The sequence below is a fragment of the Amblyraja radiata genome, chromosome 2 (assembly GCF_010909765.2).
Source record: "Amblyraja radiata isolate CabotCenter1 chromosome 2, sAmbRad1.1.pri, whole genome shotgun sequence".
In the NCBI taxonomy this organism is placed as follows: Eukaryota; Metazoa; Chordata; class Chondrichthyes; order Rajiformes; family Rajidae; genus Amblyraja; species Amblyraja radiata.
Genome location: NC_045957.1, coordinates 120,738,041 through 120,758,728, shown reverse-complemented (window position 1 = coordinate 120,758,728; position 20,688 = coordinate 120,738,041). Strand labels below are relative to the sequence as shown.

The 20,688-nt window shown below is 48.7% G+C and overlaps 1 protein-coding gene across 1 annotated transcript in view; it reads right to left on the bottom strand.

The window, feature by feature from the left end:
* Positions 1-20,688, bottom strand: part of f13a1 (coagulation factor XIII A chain) — a 111,958-nt gene that overhangs the window by 35,855 nt on the left and 55,415 nt on the right. Inside the window, exons 11-16 of the mRNA XM_033014592.1 lie at positions 18,222-18,226; positions 17,839-17,955; positions 13,001-13,108; positions 8,205-8,379; positions 7,228-7,366; positions 1,432-1,535 (exon numbers count right to left, since the gene is read on the bottom strand). Coding sequence (XP_032870483.1) covers positions 1,432-1,535; positions 7,228-7,366; positions 8,205-8,379; positions 13,001-13,108; positions 17,839-17,955; positions 18,222-18,226 — 648 coding nt within the window. The remainder of the gene's footprint in view (positions 1-1,431; positions 1,536-7,227; positions 7,367-8,204; positions 8,380-13,000; positions 13,109-17,838; positions 17,956-18,221; positions 18,227-20,688) is intronic.

The window sequence follows — 20,688 nt, the reverse complement described above, 5'->3', positions numbered from 1 at the left end:
CGGGAATTAACCTTGTAAACCTACGCTGCACTCCCTCAATAGCAAGAATGTCCTTCCTCAAATTAGGGGACCAAAACTGCACACAATACTCCAGGTGTGGTCTCACTCGGGTCCTGTACAACTGCAGACGGACCTCTTTGCTCCTATATTCGATTCCTCTTGTTATTGTTCCTCTTGCACTAAACGTTATTCTCTTCATCCTGTATCTGTACACAGTGGCCGGCTCAATGGTGACCATGTATAGTCTTACCGCTGATATACAGCATGGAAACAGGCCCTTCGGCCCAACTTGCCCACATTGGCCAACGCGTCCCAGCCACACTAGTCCCACCTGTCCGTGTTTGACCCATATCCCTCTAAACCTGTCCTATCCATGTACCTGTCTAAGTTGCGATCGTCCCAACCTCAACTACCACCTCTGGCAGCTTGCTCCATACACCCACCACCCTTTGTGTGGAAAATGTTACCCCTCACATTCCTATTAAATCTTTTCCCCTCCACCTTGAACCTATGTCCTCTGCCCCTCGATTCCCCTACTCTGGGCAAGAGACTACCCGATCTATTCCTCTCATGATTTTGTGCACCCCTACAAGATCTCCCCCATCATCCTCCTGCGCTCCATGGAATAGAGTCCCAGCCTACTCAGCCTCTCCCTACAGCTCGCGTCCGAATTCTGAATGGCCTAATTCTGCTGCCAGTACCTCTTCTTCTTCTTGTCGTGTCCACAACACAAGATTACAAGTTGTCCAGCCCAGAGCTGGAACACACTTCTCAACATCTGCACACAATGGTGTCTGTCTTGTCGCTTCTTGTGCGTGGTAGTGGAAAGACATTGTTGCCATAGAGGGGGTACAGAGAAGGTTCACCAGACTGATTCCTGGGATGGCAGGACTTTCATATGAAGAAAGACTGGATAGACTCGGTTTGTACTCGCTAGAATTTAGAAGATTGAGGGGGGATCTTATAGAAACTTACAAAATTCTTAAGGGGTTGGACAGGCTAGATGCAGGAAGATTGTTCCCGATGTTGGGGAAGTCCAGAACAAGGGGTCACAGTTTAAGGATAAGAGGGAAGTCTTTTAGGACCGAGATGAGAAAATCATTTTTTGCACAGAGAGTGGTGAATCTCTGGAATTCTCTGCCACTGAAGGTAGTTGAGGCCAGTTCATTGGCTATATTTAAGAGGGAGTTAGATGTGGCCCTTGTGGCTAAAGGGATCAGGGGGTATGGAGAGAAGGCAGGTATGAGATACTGAGTTGGATGATCGGCCATGATCATATCGAATGACGGTGCAGGCTCGAAGGGCCGAATGGTCTACTCCTGCACCTATTTTCTATGTTTCTATGTTTCTATGGAAGGTTGGTGGAAACAGGGCTGCCACGTAAATGCTCTTTCCTTGACCCCCCCACCCTCCTTAGAACCCCTGGCAAACCTTCACTGGTCTCCTGAGGGGTGGCGTCGACAGCTTGCCAGCCTCCATAGAGAGACGGGAGATCAGCCCTCAGCATCCAGGACTCGTTCCAGCAGTGGTAGTTCCTTGGGCGAGAAGAACGAGGATGTCAGAACCTACCACAGTACACTTCCAATCTCCCTCCTGGGATAAATAAAGTTCTATCGCATCGTATCGTAGAGTGCCGCAAAACATCGCAGAGAGGAAGTCTGCGTTCAGTTCACTTTCGTTTACTGTCGGGTGTAGTCTAGTGTGGCGCAGCGGTAGAGTTGCTGCCTCACAGCGCCGGCGACCCGGGTTCCATCCAGATTATAGGCGCTGCCAGTACGGAGTTTGTACGTTCTCTCCCCGTGACCCGCGTGGGTTTTCTCCGAGATCTTCGGTTTCCTCCCACACTCCAAAGACGTGCGGAGGTTTGTAGGTTCATTGATTTGGTGCAAATGTAAATTGTCACTAATGGGTGTAGGATAGTGTTAATAGAGTCACAGAGTGACACAGTGGGGAAACAGACCGTTCGGCCCAACTCGCCCACACCGGCCAACAATGTCCCAGCTACACAAGTCCCACTTGCCTGCGCTTGGTCCATATCCCTCCAAATCTGCCCTATCCATGTACCTGTCTAACTGTTTCTTAAACGATGGGATAGTCCCAGCTTCAACTACCTCCTCTGGCAGCTCGTTCCATACACTCACCACCTTTTGTGTGAAAAGATTATCCCTCGGATTCCTATTAAATCTTTTCCCCATCACCTTGATCCTATGTCCTCTGGTCCTCGATTCCCCTGCTCTGGGCAAGAGACTCTGTGCATCTACCTGAGTATATTCCTCTCATGATTTTGTACACCTCTGTTGGATCACCCCTCATCCTCCTGCGCTCCATGGAATAGAGACCCAGCCTAGTCAACCTCTCCCTATAGCTCACACCCTCTAGTCCTGGCAACATCCTCGAACCCTTTCAAGCTTGACAATATCTTCCTATGGTAGACAAAAATGCTGGAGAAACTCAGCGGGTAAGGCAGCATCGAAGGAAATGTTTCCTTCGCTCCATAGATGCTGCTGCACCCGCTGAGTTTCTCCAGCATTTTTGTCTACCTTCGATTTTCCAGCATCTGCAGTTCCTTCTTAAATATCTTTCCTATCTTTCCTATCAGACCACCAGGGGCCCCGGGAAGATGGCAGCCCTGCCGGCAGTCTGTTTGTTTTTTCACCTTTATGTTATTTTTAGCGTCTGTTAAAAGTTTGTTTTAATGGTCTTCGGTTTGTTTTATGTGGGGGGAGGGGATCGGTTCCTACCTTCCCGGAGATGTGATCAATTTTCGGATCACATTGTCCGGGCTCTGCGGCCTACCATCGCTGGAGGCCTCCTCGGACTGTCGTGAGCCCCACCGCGGGGCGCGGACTTAACATCGGAGCGGATCCCTTGCCTGGGATCGCTCCCACCGCGGCCTGCGGACTTACCAACAAGGGCTTGCAGTCTAGGGAGAGGCTAGTCGGGAGCTCCAACGCCGCAGAAGGTTCGACCAGCCCCGACGCGAGGTTCGATCGCCCGGCGCTGGGGAGCTGACATCCCCCCGATGCGGGAGCTGATCACCTCGACGCGGAGGGCCCGAACGCCGCCGACTACGGGAGTCAAGACCGTCCCGTCAACGGAGGCTCAAGGCTCCCGACTGAGGAAGAACACAAGTGAAGGACTTGAACTTTATTTCACCTTCCATCACAGTGAGGAATGTGTAGGAGTCACTGTGGTGGATGTTCATGTTAAAATGAGTGATCTGTTGCTTTTTATTGTATGATTGACCTGGCCAGTGAAATTCCTCGTATATTGCAAAACATACTTGGCGAATAAAATCTGATTCTGATTCTGATGTGCGGGGATCGCTGGTCGGCGCAGACTCGGCGGGCCCAGGAGCCTGTTTCCGCACTGTAACTCTAAACTAAACTAAACTAATAAAGCATATGGTGGTGGGAAAGGGTTGAAGGCAGGCACTTGCTTTCAACTGATGGCAACCCAGATTCAAATGTGGTAAACAGCTGGGGAAGAATCTAAATATATTTCAATTAGCCGAGTACGTTCAGCCTCCCAGGAGATGGGCGTGTTTGAGAATGCCAAACTGCATTAACACACGCTACACAGACACTTCTTTTTAACTTTCAGGTTTAAACATCCATGCTTTCAATTATTTAAAAATATCTGCAAATAGTCTTCAGATGTTGAATATTAAAAGTTATCGCAAGGTATGTTGAGAACATTCTTTAATCGAGGGCAGACATCTGAAACATAGAAAATAGGTGCAGGAGGAGGCCGTTCGGCCCTTCAAGCCAGCAACACCATTCATTGTGATCATGGCTGATCGTTCCCAATCAATAACCCGTGCCTGCCTTCTCCCCATATCCCTTGATTCCACCAGCCCCTAGAGTTCTATCTAACTCTCTCTTAAATCCATCCAGTGACTTGGCCTCCACTGCCCTCTGTGGCAGGGAATTCCATAAATTGGCAGAGGGTCTCGACCCGAAGCGTCGCCAATTCCTTCAATCCATAGATGCTGCCTCACCCGCTGAGTTACTCCAGCATTTTTTGTTTACCGTCGATTTTTCCAGCATCTGCAGTTCTTTCTTAAACATTCTTCAACAGAGGTTGTTTCAATAGAGGGTATCTATAGACTGAATGGAAGAAGGACACAAAATGCTGGAGTAACTCAGCGGGTCAGGCAGCATCTGTGGAGAACATGGATAGGTGACGTTTCATAGAGTGCTGGAGTAACTCAGCGGGTCAGGCAGCATCTGTGGAGAACGTGGATAGGTGACGTTTCATAGAGTGCTGGAGTAACTCAGCGGGTCAGGCAGCATCTCTGGAGAGAAGGAAGGGGTGACGTTTCGGGACCCTTCTTCAGATTGGTTAGGAATAAGGGAAACGAGAGATATGAAGATGTAGAGTGGTAAAGAGCAAGGGACGAAAGATACGCACAAAAGTAACAATGATAAAGGGGACAGGACGTGTTTGCTGTTTGTTGGGTGAAAAGGAGAAGCTGGTGCGATAGGGGGGGAATGCCGGAGCTACCTGAAGTGAGAGAAATCAAACACGGTGAATGGATTGATTGTAATCATGTTCAAGAAGGAACTGCAGTTGCTGGAAAATCGAAGGCAGACAAAAATGCTGGAGAAGCTCAGCGGGTGAGGCAGCATCTATGGAGCGAAGGAAATAGGCGACGTTTCAGGGTCGAGACTCTTCTCCAGACTGATGAGGGGATGGGGGGGGGGGAAGAAGAAAGGAAGAGGCGGAGACAGTGAGCTGTGGGAGAGCTGGGAAGGGGAGGGGAAAGAGGGAGAAAGCAGGGACTACCTGAAATTGGAGAAGTCAATGTTCATACCGCTGGGGTGTAAACCGGAAGGTAGCCGGTTCGAATGCCGCTTGGAGTGCATACTGTCGTTGTGTCCTTGGGCAAGACACTTCACCCACCTTTGCCCGTGTGTGAATGTGTGTGAATGTGTGTGAGTGATTGGTGGTGGTCGGAGAGGCCGTAGGCGCAGATTGGCAGCCACGCTTCCGTCAGTCTGCCCCAGGGCAGCTGTGGCTACAGAAGTAGCTTACCACCACCGAGTGTGACTGAGGAGTGAATGAATAATGCGATGTAAAGCGCCTTGAGTATTAGAAAGGCGCTATATAAATCCCATGCATTATTATTAAACTACCCAAGCGAAATATGAGGAGCTGCTCCTCCAATTTGCGGTGGGCCTCACTCTGGCCACGGAGGAGGCCCAGGACAGAAAGGTTGGATTGGGAATGGGAGGGGGAGTTGAAGTGCTGAGCCACCGGGAGATCAGGTTGGTTATTGCGAACCGAGCGGAGGTGTTGGGCGAAGCGATCGCCAAGCCTACGCTTGGTCTCACCGATGTAGAGCAGCTGACACCTAGAGCAGCGGATGCAATAGATGAGGTTGGAGGAGGGTGATCATGTGTTGTCTTTCCGCTGACCGGAGAGCACGCAACAAAAAAGCTTCTCACTGTCCCTTGGTGCACGTGACAAGAAACTAAACTGAACTGGAAAAAAACTGCCCTCTCAATAGTGGATGCCGGGGGGTGGTGGTGGAGGCGGCATGATGGTGCAGCGGGTAGAGCAGTAGCTTCACGGTACCAGAATCCCAGGTTGGATCCCGACTACCGGTCTGTACGGAGTTTGTACCTTTGACCTGCGTGGGTTTTCTCCGGGTGCTCTGGTTTCCTCCCACACTCCAAAGACGTACAGGTTTGTAGGTTAATCTTTTTCAGTTTAGTTTAGGGAGACAGCGCGAAAACAGGACCTTTAGCCCACCGGGTCCGCGCCGACTAGCGATCACCCCGCACTCTAGCACTATCCTACACACACCAGGGGCAAATTGCATTTATACCAGGTCAAATAAACATAGAAACATAGAAAAATAGGTGCAGGAGCAGGCCATTCGGCCCTTCAAGCCAGCACCTACATTCAATATGATCATGGCTGATCATCCACAATCAGTACCCCGTTCCTGCCATCTCCCCCTATCCCTTGATTCCGTTAGCCCTAAGAGCTAAATCTAACTCTCTTTTGAAAACATCCAGTGAATCGGCCTCCGCTGCCATCTGTGCCAGAGAATTCCACAGATTCGCAACTCTCTGGGTGAAAAGGTTTTTCCTCATCTCAGTTCTAAATGGCCGACCCCCTTATTCTTAAACTGTGTGACCCCTGGTTCTGGACTCCCCCAACATCGGGAACATTTTTCCTGCATCTAGCCTGTCTAATCCTCTAAGAATGTTATATGTTTCTATAAGATACCCTCTCATCCTTCTAAATTCTAGCGAATATAAGCCCAGTAGACCCATTCTTTCATCATACGTCAGTCCCACCATCCTGGGAATTAACCTACAAGCCTTTAGAAGGATGAGGGGAGGATCTCATAGAAACATATAAAATTATAAAAGGGCTGGACAAGCTAGATGCAGGAAAAATGTTCCCAATGTTGGGCGAGTCCAGAACCAGGGGCCACAGTCTTAGAATAAAGGGGAGGTAATTTAAGACTGAGGTGAGAAAAAACGTTTTCACCCAGAGAGTTGTGAATCTGTGGAATTCCCTGCCACAGAGGGCAGTGGAGGCCAAGTCACTGGATGGATTTAAGGGAGAGTTAGATAGAGCTCTAGGGGCTAGTGGAATCAAGGGATATGGGGAGAAGGCAGGCACGGGTTATTGATTGGGGACGATCAGCCATGATCGCAGTGAATGGCGGTGCTGGCTCGAAGGGCCGAATGGCCTCCTCCTACACCTATTTTCTATGTTTCTATTTTTGTAAGCCTATGGGAGACAATAGACAATAGGTGCAGGAGTAGGCCATTCGGCCCTTCGAGCCAGCACCGCCATTCAATGTGATCATAGCTGATCATCCCCAATCAGTACCCCGTTCCTGCCTTCTCCCCATATCCCCTGACTCCGCTATTTTTAAGAGCCCTATCTAGCTCTCTCTTGAAAGCATCCAGAGAACCGGCCTCCACCGCCCTCTGAGGCAGAGAATTCCACAGACTCACCACTCTCTGTGAGAAAAAGTGTTTCCTCGTCTCCGTTTTAAATGGCTTACTCCTTATTCTTAAACTGCGGCCCCTGGTTCTGGACTCCCTGAACATCGGGAACATGTTTCCTTCCTCCAGTGTGTCCAAACCCTTAACTATCATATGTTTCAATGAGATCCCCTCTCACCCTTCTAAACTCCAGAGTGTACAAGCCCAGCTGCTCCATTCTCTCAGCATATGACATCATTCTCCCTTAACGTACCAGATGGAGTCCTTGGTCAGCTCCAACATCTTCTTCCCGTCCTGGTCCAGGATGATGTCTGTGTGCAGGTTGGCATCGTTGTCGTGGGCTGAGGAGTAGTTGGTGACCACTCTGGTGGGGAGGCCCAGGCATCGCAGCACTAGGGAGGGTCATAATAACACAACGCCATCAACACCCACCCTCTCAGTGGCGGCTACACACAGAGAATCTAGTCATAGAGTCACAGAGTGATACAGTGTGGAAACAGGCCCTTCGGCCCAACTCGCCCACAGCGCACAACAATGTCCCAGCTACACTAGTCCCAACTGCCTGCGTTTGGTCCATATCTCTCCAAGCCTGTCCTATCCATGTACCTGTCTAACTGTTTCTTCAACGATGGGATAGTCCCAGCCTCAGCTACCTCCTCTGGCAGCTTGTTCCATACACCCACCTGTGTGGAAACGTTACCCCTACGATTCCTATTAAATCTTTTCCCCTTCACCTTGAACCTATGTCCTCTGGTCCTCGATTCCCCTACTCTGGGCAAAAGACTCTGTGCATCTACCCGATCTATTCCTCTCAGGATTTGGTACACCTCTATAAGATCACCCCTCATCCTCCTGCGCTCCATGGAATAGAGGTTCCTTCCCCCCACATCTTAAACCTATGTCCACGATTACCCTACTCTGGGCAAGAGGCTCTGTGCATCTACCCGATCTATTCCTCTCATGATTTTATATACACATATAAGGTCATAAGGTCACATGTTTGTGTGTGAGTGTGCGTGTGCGTGTGCGTGCGTGTGTGCGTGCGTGCGTGCGTACGTGTGGGTGCGTGAGTGCGTGTGTGAGAGTGTGTGCGTGCATGTGTGCATGCATGTGCGTGTGTGTGCGTGCGTGCCTGCGTGTGTGCGTGTGTGTGTGTGTGTGCGTGCCTGCGTGCGTGTGCTTGCATGCGTGCTTGTGCGTGTGCATGCCTGTGTGCGCGTGCTTGCGTACCTGTGTTGAGCACAGCAGCAAAGACCCAGCACTGTCCGTAACAGACAGGTTGTTTGTTCTTGTAGTACAGCAGCAGTATCTCTACGCTACTGTTCCAGGCTGTGGGGGCCACTCCATCAACATACGTCCCATCCCAACACCCCACCAGCACGCCCGCATCGTCCTTCGAATTAATCTGCGCAGAGAAAATACTTTAGAGATACAGTGCACGAACAGGCCCTTCAGCCCATCGAGTCTGCGCCAGCCAGCGATTCCCCCCCCCCCTCCCCTTACACCAGCACTATCCTATACACTGGGGACAATTTTTACCAAAGCCAATTAACCTACAAGCCTGCACGTCTTTGGAGTTTGGTTTAGTTTATACATATAGCGTGGAAACCGGTGATTCGGCCCACCCGGAGAAAACACACACAGGTCACGGGGAGAAGGTAAAAACTCCGTACAGACGGGATGGAACCCGGGTCTCTGGCGCTGTGAGGCAGCAACTCTACCGCTGCGCCACCGTGCCGCCTAGCACGGGACTAGTGTAGATGGGGCACATTGGTCGGCATGGGTGAGCAGGGCCCAAGGGCCAGATTCCGACCTCGATGACTCCCCGCCATTTTAACACGAGGTGAATTTTATGATGATCCTTCTTTCATTTAACTGAGAGGCTGAAGGGCCTGTCCCACTTGGCGATTTTTTCGGCGACTGCCGGCATCAATGACTGACGTATCAGATCACCGCGGCGTGACAACGTATTGACGCGCTGTGTTTTTTTCAAGTGACGCAACATTTGTTTTGTCGCCGCTGGATTTTGAAATGTTCAAAATCTTTTGGCGAACCTGATATAACATCGGCAGTCGCCGAAAATAATCGCAAAGCAGACCAACTCTCAATGATTTAGTCTTCTTTTTATCAACTTTGTACAAGCATATGGTGCAACATAACCTTAGAAATTAAACGTTTCAGAAACATAGAAACATAGAAACATAGAAATTAGGTGCAGGAGTAGGCCATTCGGCCCTTCGAGCCTGCACCGCCATTCAATATGATCATGGCTGATCATCCAACTCAGTATCCCGTATCTGCCTTCTCTCCATACCCTCTGATCCCCTTAGCCACAAGGGCCACATCTAACTCCCTCTTAAATATAGCCAATGAACTGGCCTCGACCACCCTCTGTGGCAGGGAGTTCCAGAGATTCACCACTCTCTGTGTGAAAAAAGTTCTTCTCATCTCGGTTTTAAAGGATTTCCCCCTTATCCTTAAGCTGTGACCCCTTGTCCTGGACTTCCCCAACATCGGGAGCAATCTTCCTGCATCTAGCCTGTCCAACCCCTTAAGAATTTTGTAAGTTTCTATAAGATCCCCTCTCAATCTCCTAAATTCTAGAGAGTATAAACCAAGTCTATCCAGTCTTTCTTCATAAGACAGTCCTGACATCCCAGGAATCAGTCTGGTGAACCTTCTCTGCACTCCCACTATGGCAATAATGTCCTTCCTCAGATTTGGAGACCAAAACTGTACGCAATACTCCAGGTGATGGGTGGATAAAGAGATATAAGTATATCTCTCTCAATCTCTTTCTTTTTATTTCCTTTCTTTTTCTCTATTTCTTTTTTTTCCTTCTCTTTTTTCCTCTCCATCCCCTTCTACCTTTGCTTCGGGCTTTCTGTACTATCTCACGAACTAACACTATCATCACTGCTCATGATACTCTTTTCTTCTCTATCTTGGCTTGTCTCATTTTCTGTTCTATTCTGTTAAATTTGAAACAAGAAGTTGAACTGTATTATCTCATTGTGTATTAGGTACTTATGTACTACATTATTGTACTTACTTCTAATAAAAAATATTTTTTTAAATAATAATTTTTAAAAAAAAGAAAATAATCGCCACGTGGGACAGGCCCTTGACTGGAAATTCACTGAATAAATTTAAAAGACAATTAGGGAACTTGCACTGCTGAGGACATCCAAGTCAACAGCTTGAGAGATGCAAGGATACAACAGCTCACTTGTTGCTTTACATGTAGGCAATCTCGGGTCCAAATCACGCATCCTGCCACATGCTTCAAAGACATTTCTCCCAACGCAAATAATATTCCTCTTAGGTCAAGAAAACAATTGTTCACCAAGCTTTATCACGAATGCATCACAGCACGGTTTGGGAACATATCCGTCCAAGAGCGCGAGGAATTGCAGCGAATTGTGGACGCAGCCCAGACCATCGCACAAACCAACCTCCCTTCCATTGACTCCATCTACACCTCACGCTGCCTCGGCAAGGCCAGCAGCATCATCAAGGACCAGTCGCACCCAGGCCACTCCCTCTTCTCCCCTCTCCCATCGGGCAAGAGGTACAGAAGTGTGAAAACATACACCTCCAGATTCAGGGACAGTTTCTCCCAGCTGTTATCAGGCAACTGAACCATCCTACCACAACCAGAGAGCTGTCCTGAACTACTATCTACCTCATTGGTGACCCTCGGACTATCTTTGATCGGACGTTGCTGGCTTTACCTTGCACTAAACATTGTTCCCTTATCATGCATTTGCACATTGTGGACGGCTCGATTGTAATCATGTATTGTCTTTCCGCTGGCTGGTTAGCACGCAACAAAAGCCTTTCACTGTACCTCAGTACACGTGGCAATAAACTAAACTGAGGTTCATAAGGTCATTAGTGATAGGAGAAGAATTGGGCCATTTGGCCCAACAAGTCTATTCCACCATTTAATCATGGCTGATCTATCTCTCCTTCCTAACCCCATTCTCCTGCCTTCTCATCATAATCCCTGACACCTGCACTAACCAAGAATCTATCTATCTCCTTAAGAATACCATAATGTTTTATGTGTCATTCCTAACTGTCACTGTATGTCATGTTGTCACTTGTGGGCGGAGCACCAAGGCAAATTCCTTGTATGTGAATACTTGGCTAATAAACTTAATCATTCATTCATTCAACGACTGGACTATCTTTGATCAGATGTTGCTGGCTTTATTTTGCACTAAACATTATTCCCTTATTATGTATCTGTACACTATGGACAGCTCGATTGTAATCATGTACTGTCTTGATAGCACACAATAAAAGCTTTTCACTGTACCTCGTGACAATAAACTATATAAAACTTATCTAAACCAATGATTTGGTCTCCACAGCCGTCCTTGGCAATGAATTCCACAGATTCACCACCCACTGGCTAACAAAATTCCTCCTCATCTCCTTTCTAAAGGTTTTGTTCAAGCCCAGAGCCGTCAATGTATCTAGGTACACATAACAATAATACAAGAATGATCCCAGGAATGAGTGGGTTAACGTATGATGATGAGTGTTTGACGGCACTGCGCCTGTACTCGCTGGAGTTTAGGATGAAGGGCAGGGGCCTCATTGAAACTTACCGAATAGTGAAAGGCCCGGATAGAGTGGATGTGGAGAGGATGTTTCCACTAGTGGGAGAGTCTAGGACCAGAGGGCACAGCCTCAGAATTAAAGGACGTTCCTTTAGGAAGGAGATGAGCAGGAATTTATTTTGATATTTATTTCATCAGAATGCAGTGAATATGTGGAATTCTTTGCCACAGAAGGCTGTGGTCAGGTCACTGAATATTTTTAAGGCAGAGATAGATAGATTCGGGAAGATGCTATAGCGAGAGGTTGAGTAGGCTAGGTCTCTATTCCTAGGAGCGCAGGAGGATGAGGGGTTATCTTGTAGAGGTGTACAAAATCATGAGAGGAATAGATCGGGTAGATGCACAGATTCTCTTGCCCAGAGTCGGGGAGTCGAGGACCAGAGGACATAGGTTCAAGGTGAAGGGGAAAAGATTTAATAGGAATCCGAGAGGTAGCGTTATCACACAGAGGGTGGTGGGTGTATGGAACAAGCTGCCAGAGGAGATAGTTGAGGCTGGGACTATTGCAATGTTTAAGAAGCAGTTAGACAGGTACATGGATAGGACGGGTTTGGAGGGATATGGACCAAGCGCAGGCAAGTGGGACTAGTATAGCTGGGACATTGTTGGCCGGTGTGGGCGAGTTGGGCCGAAGGGCCTGTTTCCACACTGTATCATTCTATGACTCCATCACTTATGACCTTATGACCTTCTGACATGTTGGGCCGTGTGGGCGAGTTGGTCAGGTTTAAGGTGAAGGGGGAAAAGATCAGCCATGATTGAATGGCGGGGTGGACTTGAGGGGCCGAATGGCCTAATTCTGCTCCTAGAACTCATGAACGTGTGATAGAACCATATCAAATGAGGGAGTGCAGCGTAGGTTTACAAGGTTAATTCCTGGGATGGCGGGACTGTCATGTGCTGAGAGAATGGAGCGGCTGGGCTTGTACACTCTGGAGTTTAGAAGGATGAGAGGATATCTCATTGAAACATATAAGATTGTTAAGGGCTTGGACGCACTAGAGGCAGGAAACGTGTTCCCAATGTTGGGGGAGTCCAGAACCAGGGGCCACAGTTTAAGAATAAGGGGTAAGCCATTTAGAACAGAGACGAGGAAACACTTTTTCTCACAGAGAGTGATGAGTCTGTGGAATTCTCTGCCTCAGAGGGCGGTGGAGGCCGGTTCTCTGGATGCTTTCAAGAGAGAGCTAGATAGGGCTCTTAAAAATAGCGGAGTCAGGGGATATGTGGAGAAGGCAGGAACGGGGTACTGATTGGGGATGATCAGCCATGATCACAGTGAATGGCGGTGCTGGCTCGAAGGGCGAATGGCCTACTCCTGCACCTATTGTCTATTGTCTATTGTCTATTGACAGGGGGCATTTATGGTTGCCCTCGAGGCCACGTGTAACTCACCATGGCAGATGCCACACGGCACACCTTGATGGGGCAACCCCTGGACTGTAGAGGCATCCGCGCCCGGTCCAGAATGTAGATGCAAGCGTTCAGTACATTCCTTTCAAACTGGAAGGAAACAAACAGCAAGACAGACGATTAGATTGTGATCAGACAACTAACTTATGTCAGGATAATAAGTTCATCAGATAGACAGCCACACACAGCTGGAGTAATATTAAAATGCTTATTAAAAATGAAAGCATACAGAGTCTTGCACAGAGTGGATGTGGAGAGGATGTTTCCACTAGATTAGATTAAACATTATTAATCCCCTTATTCAGGGGAAATTCTGATGTCCTTGCAGCACACTAATAAAAATACAACATAGCATTCAAAAAGAAGTTCAACACAAAAACATCCCCCCACAGTGATTCCCACTGTGGGGGAAGGCACAAAGTCCAGTCCCCATCCTCTTGTCCACCCAAAGTCGGGCCTAATTGAGGCCTCCACAGTCGCCGCCACGGCGCCTGATGTTCTCGCCGGGTGATGGTACTCCGGCGTCGGGAGAACCCCCAGCGACTTGAGGTGCCAGGAACGGCCGCCTTCCCACCGGAGACCGCGGCTTCCAAGCCAACAGACCGTGCCGGACGGAGCTCCGCACACTGGCGATCTCAGCAAGAGATCCCAGGCTCCGGGATGTAAAGTTCAGCGTCGCAGCTGGCCGCTCCACAGAACCGCGGCTCCACAATGTTCTCATCTGCGGTCCCAGCATACTGGAGTTCCAGCGCGGCGACCCAGGAAAGGCATCGCCCGCTCCGCAATAGCGCTCCAGCGCTGCGCCGTCGCCAAAGCCGATGTTCTGCGCCGCCGCCAAAGCCGTTGTTCTGGCCAGGTCCCCTCAGGGAAACGTCGCTCCAGGACCCGCTGGTAGGCCGCAAGGACAGGTCGAAGTCGCTGCTCGGAGGAAGGCAACCCCTCCGACCAGGTAGGGACTCGAAAAGCAGTTTCCCCCTTCCCCCCCACCACCCCCCACACATAAAAAGATTAGGCCCCCTGACTACACACTCAACGTACTAAAAATAATAAAAAAGAAGGGGGAAAAAACGGACAGCTGCAGGACAGGCAGCCGTTCAGGACAGCGCCTCCTCCGGGAGAGTCTAGGACCAGAGGGCACACCCTCAGAATTACCGGACGTTCTTTTAGGAAGGAGACGAGGAGGAATTTCTTTAGTTAGAGGGTGGTGAATCTGTGGAATTCATTGCCACACAGACGGCTGTGGAGGCCAAGTCAATGGATATTTTTAAGGCAGAGATAGATAGATTCTTGATTAGTGCGGGTGTCAGGGGTTATGGGGAGAAGGCAGGAGAATGGGGTTAGGAGGGAGAGATAGATCAGCCATGATTGAATGGCGGAGTAGACTTGATGGGCCGAATGGCCTATTTCTGCGTCTATCACTTTTGAAATGGTGGAGATAGACCCAAAAAGCTGGAGTAACTCAGCGGGTCAGGCGGCAACTCTGGAGAGAAGGAATGGTTGACGTTTCAGGTCTAGACGCTTCTTAAGACTCGACCCGAAACGTCACCCATCCCTTCTCTCCAGAGATGCTGCCTGTCCCTCTGAGTTGCTCCAGCTTTTTGTGCCTATCTTCGGGTTAAACAGGCACCTGCAGTTCCTTCCTACACATTTAATAAGCTCATAAGTTTACTCATCAAAGCCCATCAAGTCTACTCTGCCATTCAATCAACAGAAGCATCCTACCACAACCAGAGAGCAGACCTGAGCTGCTATCTACCTCATTGGTGACCCTCGGACTATCTTTGATCGGGCTTTACTTTATCTTGCACTAAACATTATTCAGGCTCATAAATGACAGGGGCAGAATTAGGCCATTCGGCCCTTCAAGTCTATCACGCCATTTAATCATGACTGGTCTATCTCTCCCTCCACATACACTGTACTCTGCAAATGGCTCGATTGTAATCATGTATTTTAACTTAGTTTAGAGATACAGCGTGGAAACAGGCCCTTCGGCCCACAGGGTCCGCGCCGACCAGCGATCCCCGCACATTAACACTATCCTACACACACTGGGGACCGTTTTCCCACAGCCAATGCATCTACAAACCTGCACGTCTTTGGAGTGCGGGAGGAAACCGGAGCACCCAGAGAAAACCCACGCCGGTCACGGGGAGAACGTGCAAACTCCGTACAGACAGCACCCGTAGTCGGGATCGAACCTGGGTTGCTGGCGCCGTGAGGCAGCAACTCATCCACTGCACCACCGTGCCATCCAATTGTCACCCATGTATTGTATTATCTTTCCGCTGACTGGATAGCACGCAACAAAAGCTTTTCAATGCACCTCGGTACACGTGACATTAAACTGAACCGAACGAACTGAATTTTGTCTGGGCCAGTTGCCGTCCTATTACATAGAAACATAGACAATAGGTGCAGGAGTAGGCCATTTGGCCCTTCGAGCCAGTACTGCCATTCACTGTGATCATGGCTGAGAATCCACAATCAGCACCCCATTCCTGCCTTCTCCCCATATCCCTTGATTCCGCTATCTTTAAGAGCCCTATCTAGCTCTCACTTGAAAATATCCAGAGAACCGCTAGCCCAAAGAGCTAAATCTAACTCTCTTTTGAATGCATACAGTGAATTGGCCTCCACTGCCTCCTGAGGCAGAGAATTCCACAAATTCACAACTCCCTTTGTGAAAAAGTGTTTCCTCATCTCAGTTCGAAATGGCTTACCCATTATTCTTAAACTGTGGCCCCTGGTTCTGGACTCCCCCAACATCGGGAACATGTTTCCTGCATCTGGCGTGTCCAAACCTTTAACAATCTTATATGTTTCTATAAGATCTCCTCTCATCCTTCTAAATTCCAGTGAATTCAAGCCCAGCTACTCCATTCTTTCATCCTATGTCAGTTCCGCCATCCCGGGAATTAACCTGGTGAACCTCCGCTTGACTCAATCAATATGCAATATTAAAATGCTTATTAAAAATGCAAACATAAAGAGCCCTGGATAGAGTGGATGTGGAGAGGATGTTTCCACCAGTGGGAGAGTCTAGGACCAAAGGTCACAGCCTCAGAATTAAAGGACGTTCTTTTAGGAAGGAGATGAGGAGGAATTTCTTTGGTCAGAGGGTGGTGAATCTGTGGAATTCTTTGCCACAGAAGGCTGTGGAGGCCAAGTCAATGGGTATTTTTAAGGAAGAGATAGATAGATTCTTGATTAGTGCGGGTGTCAGAGGTTACAGGGAGAAGGCAGGAGAATGGGGTTAGGAGGGAGATATAGATCAGCCATGATTGAATGGCAGAGTAGAATTGATGGGCCGAATGGCCTAATTTTGCGTCTATCACTTATGAAATGGTGGAGATAGACACAAAAAGCTGGAGTAACTCAACAGGACAGGCAGCATCTCTGGAGAGAAGGAATGGGCGACGTTTCGGGCCGAGACCCTTCTTCAGACTGAGAGTCAGGGTAAAGGGAGACACAGAGATATGGAAGGATGAGGTGTGAAAACGAGACATCAATGGGACGAAGAAAAATGAAAATGTAGAATAGATCTTTGCTAGCTAGGGGAAGCTGACATCGAGGCAGACAATATAAAATTTAGTCAGGAGCACAGTCAGACTGGTCGGAGAACTCGGATGGGGGATGGATGATTGAAATAGATCGGGTAGATGCACAGAGTCTCTTGCCCAGAGTAGGGGAATCGAGGACCAGAGGACATAGGTTCAAGGTGAAGGGGGAAAGATTTAATAGGAACCTGAGGGGTAACTTTTTCACACAAAGGGTGGTGGGTGTATGGAACGAGCTGGCAGAGGAGGCAGTTGAGGCTGGGACTATCACAACGTTTGAGAAACAGTTAGACACGTACATGGATAGGACAGGTTTGGAGGGATATGGACCAAACGCGGGCAGGTGGGACTAGTGTAGCTGGTGCATGGTGGGCTCTGTGAGCAAGTTGGGCCGAAGGGCCTGTTTCCACACTGTATCACTCTGTGACACTATGACTGTGTCTCTGTGTCTCTGTGTCTCTGTGTCTCTGTGTCTCTGTGTCTCTGTGTCTCTGTGATTCTGTGTCTCTGTGTCGTTTAAGAAACAGTTAAACAGGTACATGGATAGGACAGTTTTGGAGGGTTATGGACCAAGCGCAGGGCAGGTGGGACGAGGGTAGCTGGGCCGGTGTGGGCGAGTTGGGCCGAAGGGCCTGTTCCCACACTGCAGCACTCTGTGACTCTATAACTCCATGGATGGAGAGAGAGGGGAATCAAGGGTTACTTGAAGTGGGAGAAGTCAATGTTGACAATAGACAATAGGTGCAGGAGTAGGCCATTCGGCCCTTCGAGCCAGCACCGCCATTCAATATGATCATGGCTGATCATCCACAATCACTACCCCGTTCCTGCCTTCTCCCCATATCCCCTGACTCCGCTATCTTTAAGAGCCCTATCTAGCTCTCTCTTGAAAGCATCCAGAGAACCGGCCTCCGCCGCCCTCTGAGGCAGAGAATTCCACAGACTCACCACTCTCTTTGAGAAAAAGTGTTTCCTCGTCTCCGTTCTAAATGGCTTACCCCTTATTCTTAAACTGTGGCCCCTGGTTCTGGACTCACCGAACATCGGGACCATGTTTCCTGCCTCTAGCGTGTCCAAACCCTTAACAATCTTATATGTTTCAATGAGATGCCCTCTCATCCTTCTAAACTCCAGAGTGTACAAGCCCAGCTGCTCCATTCTCTCAGCATATGACAGTTCCGTCATCCCGGGAATTAACCTTGTAAACCTACGCTGCATCCCCTCAATAGCAAATTGAAACCGTAGGAGGGAGAGACAAACCTGCCCGTAGATCCACGGCCTGCTGGTCACTTCAGTGGAGGTTCCGTAGTAAATGCAGCCCACGTCGTTCATGACATACTCGTGGCGCTGGTCATCATCGTTGAGATACACCACATCCTCTGGTCCATACAGGAGGTCCCGTCACACAGGCGGGGGGAACGCAGCAGAACAAGAGACGGGGACAACAGTCAGCTGACAGGCCGAAGACCCACAGATGGACAACATAGAAACATCGACAATAGGTGCAGGAGTAGGCCATTCAGCTCTCTCGAGCCAGCACCGCCATTCAATGTAATCATGGCTCATCATCGACAATCAGTACCCCGTTCCTGCCTTCTCCCCCATATCCCTTGATTCCATTAGCCCCAAGAGCTAAATCTAACTCTGTCTTGAAAACAACCAGTGTGGCCTTCTCAATCAATCCACTGCCTTCTCAATCAATCAATCAATCAGTTTTATTCGTCACTTGCACATAAAGTGCAAGTGAAATGAATTTGCCAGCAGCGGTACAATGAAAAAGAACACAAAAATAAAATAAAAAATACAATAGCATTCTCTGTGGCAGAGCATTCCACAGATTCACAACTCTCTGGGTGAAGACGTTTTTCCTCATCTCAGTCCTAAATGGCCTACCCCTTATTCTTAAACTGTGACCCCTGGTTCTGGACTCCCCCAACATCGGGAACATGTTTCCTGCATCTAGCGTGTCCAATCCTCTAAGAGTTTTATATGTTTCTATAAGATATCCTCTCATCCTTCTAAATTCCAGAGTATACAAGCCCAGCTGCTCCATTTTCTCAGCACATGACAGTCCCGCCATCCCAGGAATTAACCTGGTGAACCTACGCTGCACTCCCTCAATAGCAAGAATGTGCTTCCTCAAATTAGGGGACCAAAACAGCACACAATACTCCAGGTGTGGTCTCACCCGGGCCCTATACAATTGCAGTAGGACCTCCTTGCTCCTATACTCAACTCCTCTCGCAATGAAGGCCAGCATATCCCAACTTTCTTCACTGCCTGCTGTACCTGCATGCTTACTTTCAGTGACTGATGTACAAGCACACCCAGGTCTCGTTGCACCTCCCCTTCCCCTAATCTGATACCATTCAGATAATAATCTGCCTTCCAGTTCTTGCCACCAAAGTGGACAACCTCACATTAATCCACATAGAGTCCACAGATCACAAGTTACAGGAGCAGAATTAGGCCATTCGGCCCATCGAGTCTACTCTATCATTCAATCATGGCCGATCTATCTCTCCCTCTCAACCCCATTCTCCTGCCTTCTCCTTATAACCTCTGACACCCGCACTAATCAGGAATCTATCTATCTCTGCCTTAAAAATATCCACTGACACGGCCTCCACAGCCTTCTGTGGCAAAGAATTCTACAGATTCACCACCAATAGAGTCAAGGAGTTATACAGCGTGGAAACAGGCCCATCGGCCCAACTTGCCCACACCGACCAACATGTCCCATCTACACTAGACCCACCTGCCAGGGCTTGGCCCATATCGCTCCAAACCTGTCCTATATATGTACCTGTTTTTTAAACATTTCTGGCCATTACCTACCTCCAGTTCCCCTCCCTCTACTTTCAGTTTGAAAAAGCAAACTGAGCATTAACATCACCTATCCATGTTCTCCACAGATGCTGCCTGACCCGCTGAGTTACTCCAGCACTCTGTGAAACGTCACCTATCCATGTTCTCCACAGATGCTGCCTGACCCGCTGAGTTACTCCAGCACTCTGTGAAACGTCACCTATCCATGTTCTCCACAGATGCTGCCTGACCTGCTGAGTTACTCCAGCACTCTGTGAAACGTCACCTATCCTTGTTCTCCAGAGATGCTGCCTGACCCGCTGAGTTACTCCAGTACCTTGTGTCTGTCTTCGGTATAAACCAGCATCTGCAGTTCCTTCCTATTCATCTTTACAAGTTCACAAGTTATAGGAGTAGAATTAGGCCATTCGGGTCTACTCCGCCATTTAATCATGGCTGATTTCTGCCTCCTAATCCCAATTTCCTGCCTTCTCCCCATAACCCTTAAAGCCCGTACTAATTAAGAACTTGCCTGTCTCTGCCTTAAAAATATCCACTAACTTGGTCCCCACAGCCCTGTGTGGCAATGAGTTCCAAAGACTAACTATGGCTGGGTGACCAAGGCTGAACACTATACTCCAAATGTGGCCTCACCAACATTGTTGACATTTTTCAGGGAGTGGATGATTTTATAACAAGACGTGCAGTGTGTGGGAGATGGCAGATAGACACAGAGTGCTGGAGTAACTCAGCGGGTCATAGAAACATAGAAAATAGGTGCAGGAGGAGGCCATTCGGCCGTTCGAGCCAGCACCGCCATTCATTGTGATCATGGCTGATCATCCCCAATCAATAACCCGTGCCTGCCTTCTCCCCATATCCCTTGATTCCACTAGCCCCTAGAGCTCTATCTAACTCTCTCTTAAATCCATCCAGTGACTTGGCCTCCACTGCCCTCTCTGGCAGGGAATTCCACAAATTCACAACTCTCTGGGTGAAAAAGTTTTTCTCACCTCAGTCTTAAATGGCCTCCCCTTTATTCTAAGACTGTGGCCCCTGGTTCTGGACTCGCCCAACATTGGGAACATTTTACCTGCATCTAGCTTGTCCAGTCCTTTTGTAATTTTATATGTTTCTATAAAATAACCCCTCATCCTTCTAAACTCCAGTGAATACAAGCCTAGTCTTTTCAATCTTTCGTGATATGACAGTCCCGCCATCTCAGGGATCAATCTCGTGAACCTACGCTGCACTGCCTCAATCACAAGGATGTCCTTCCTCAAATTAGGAGACCAAAACTTA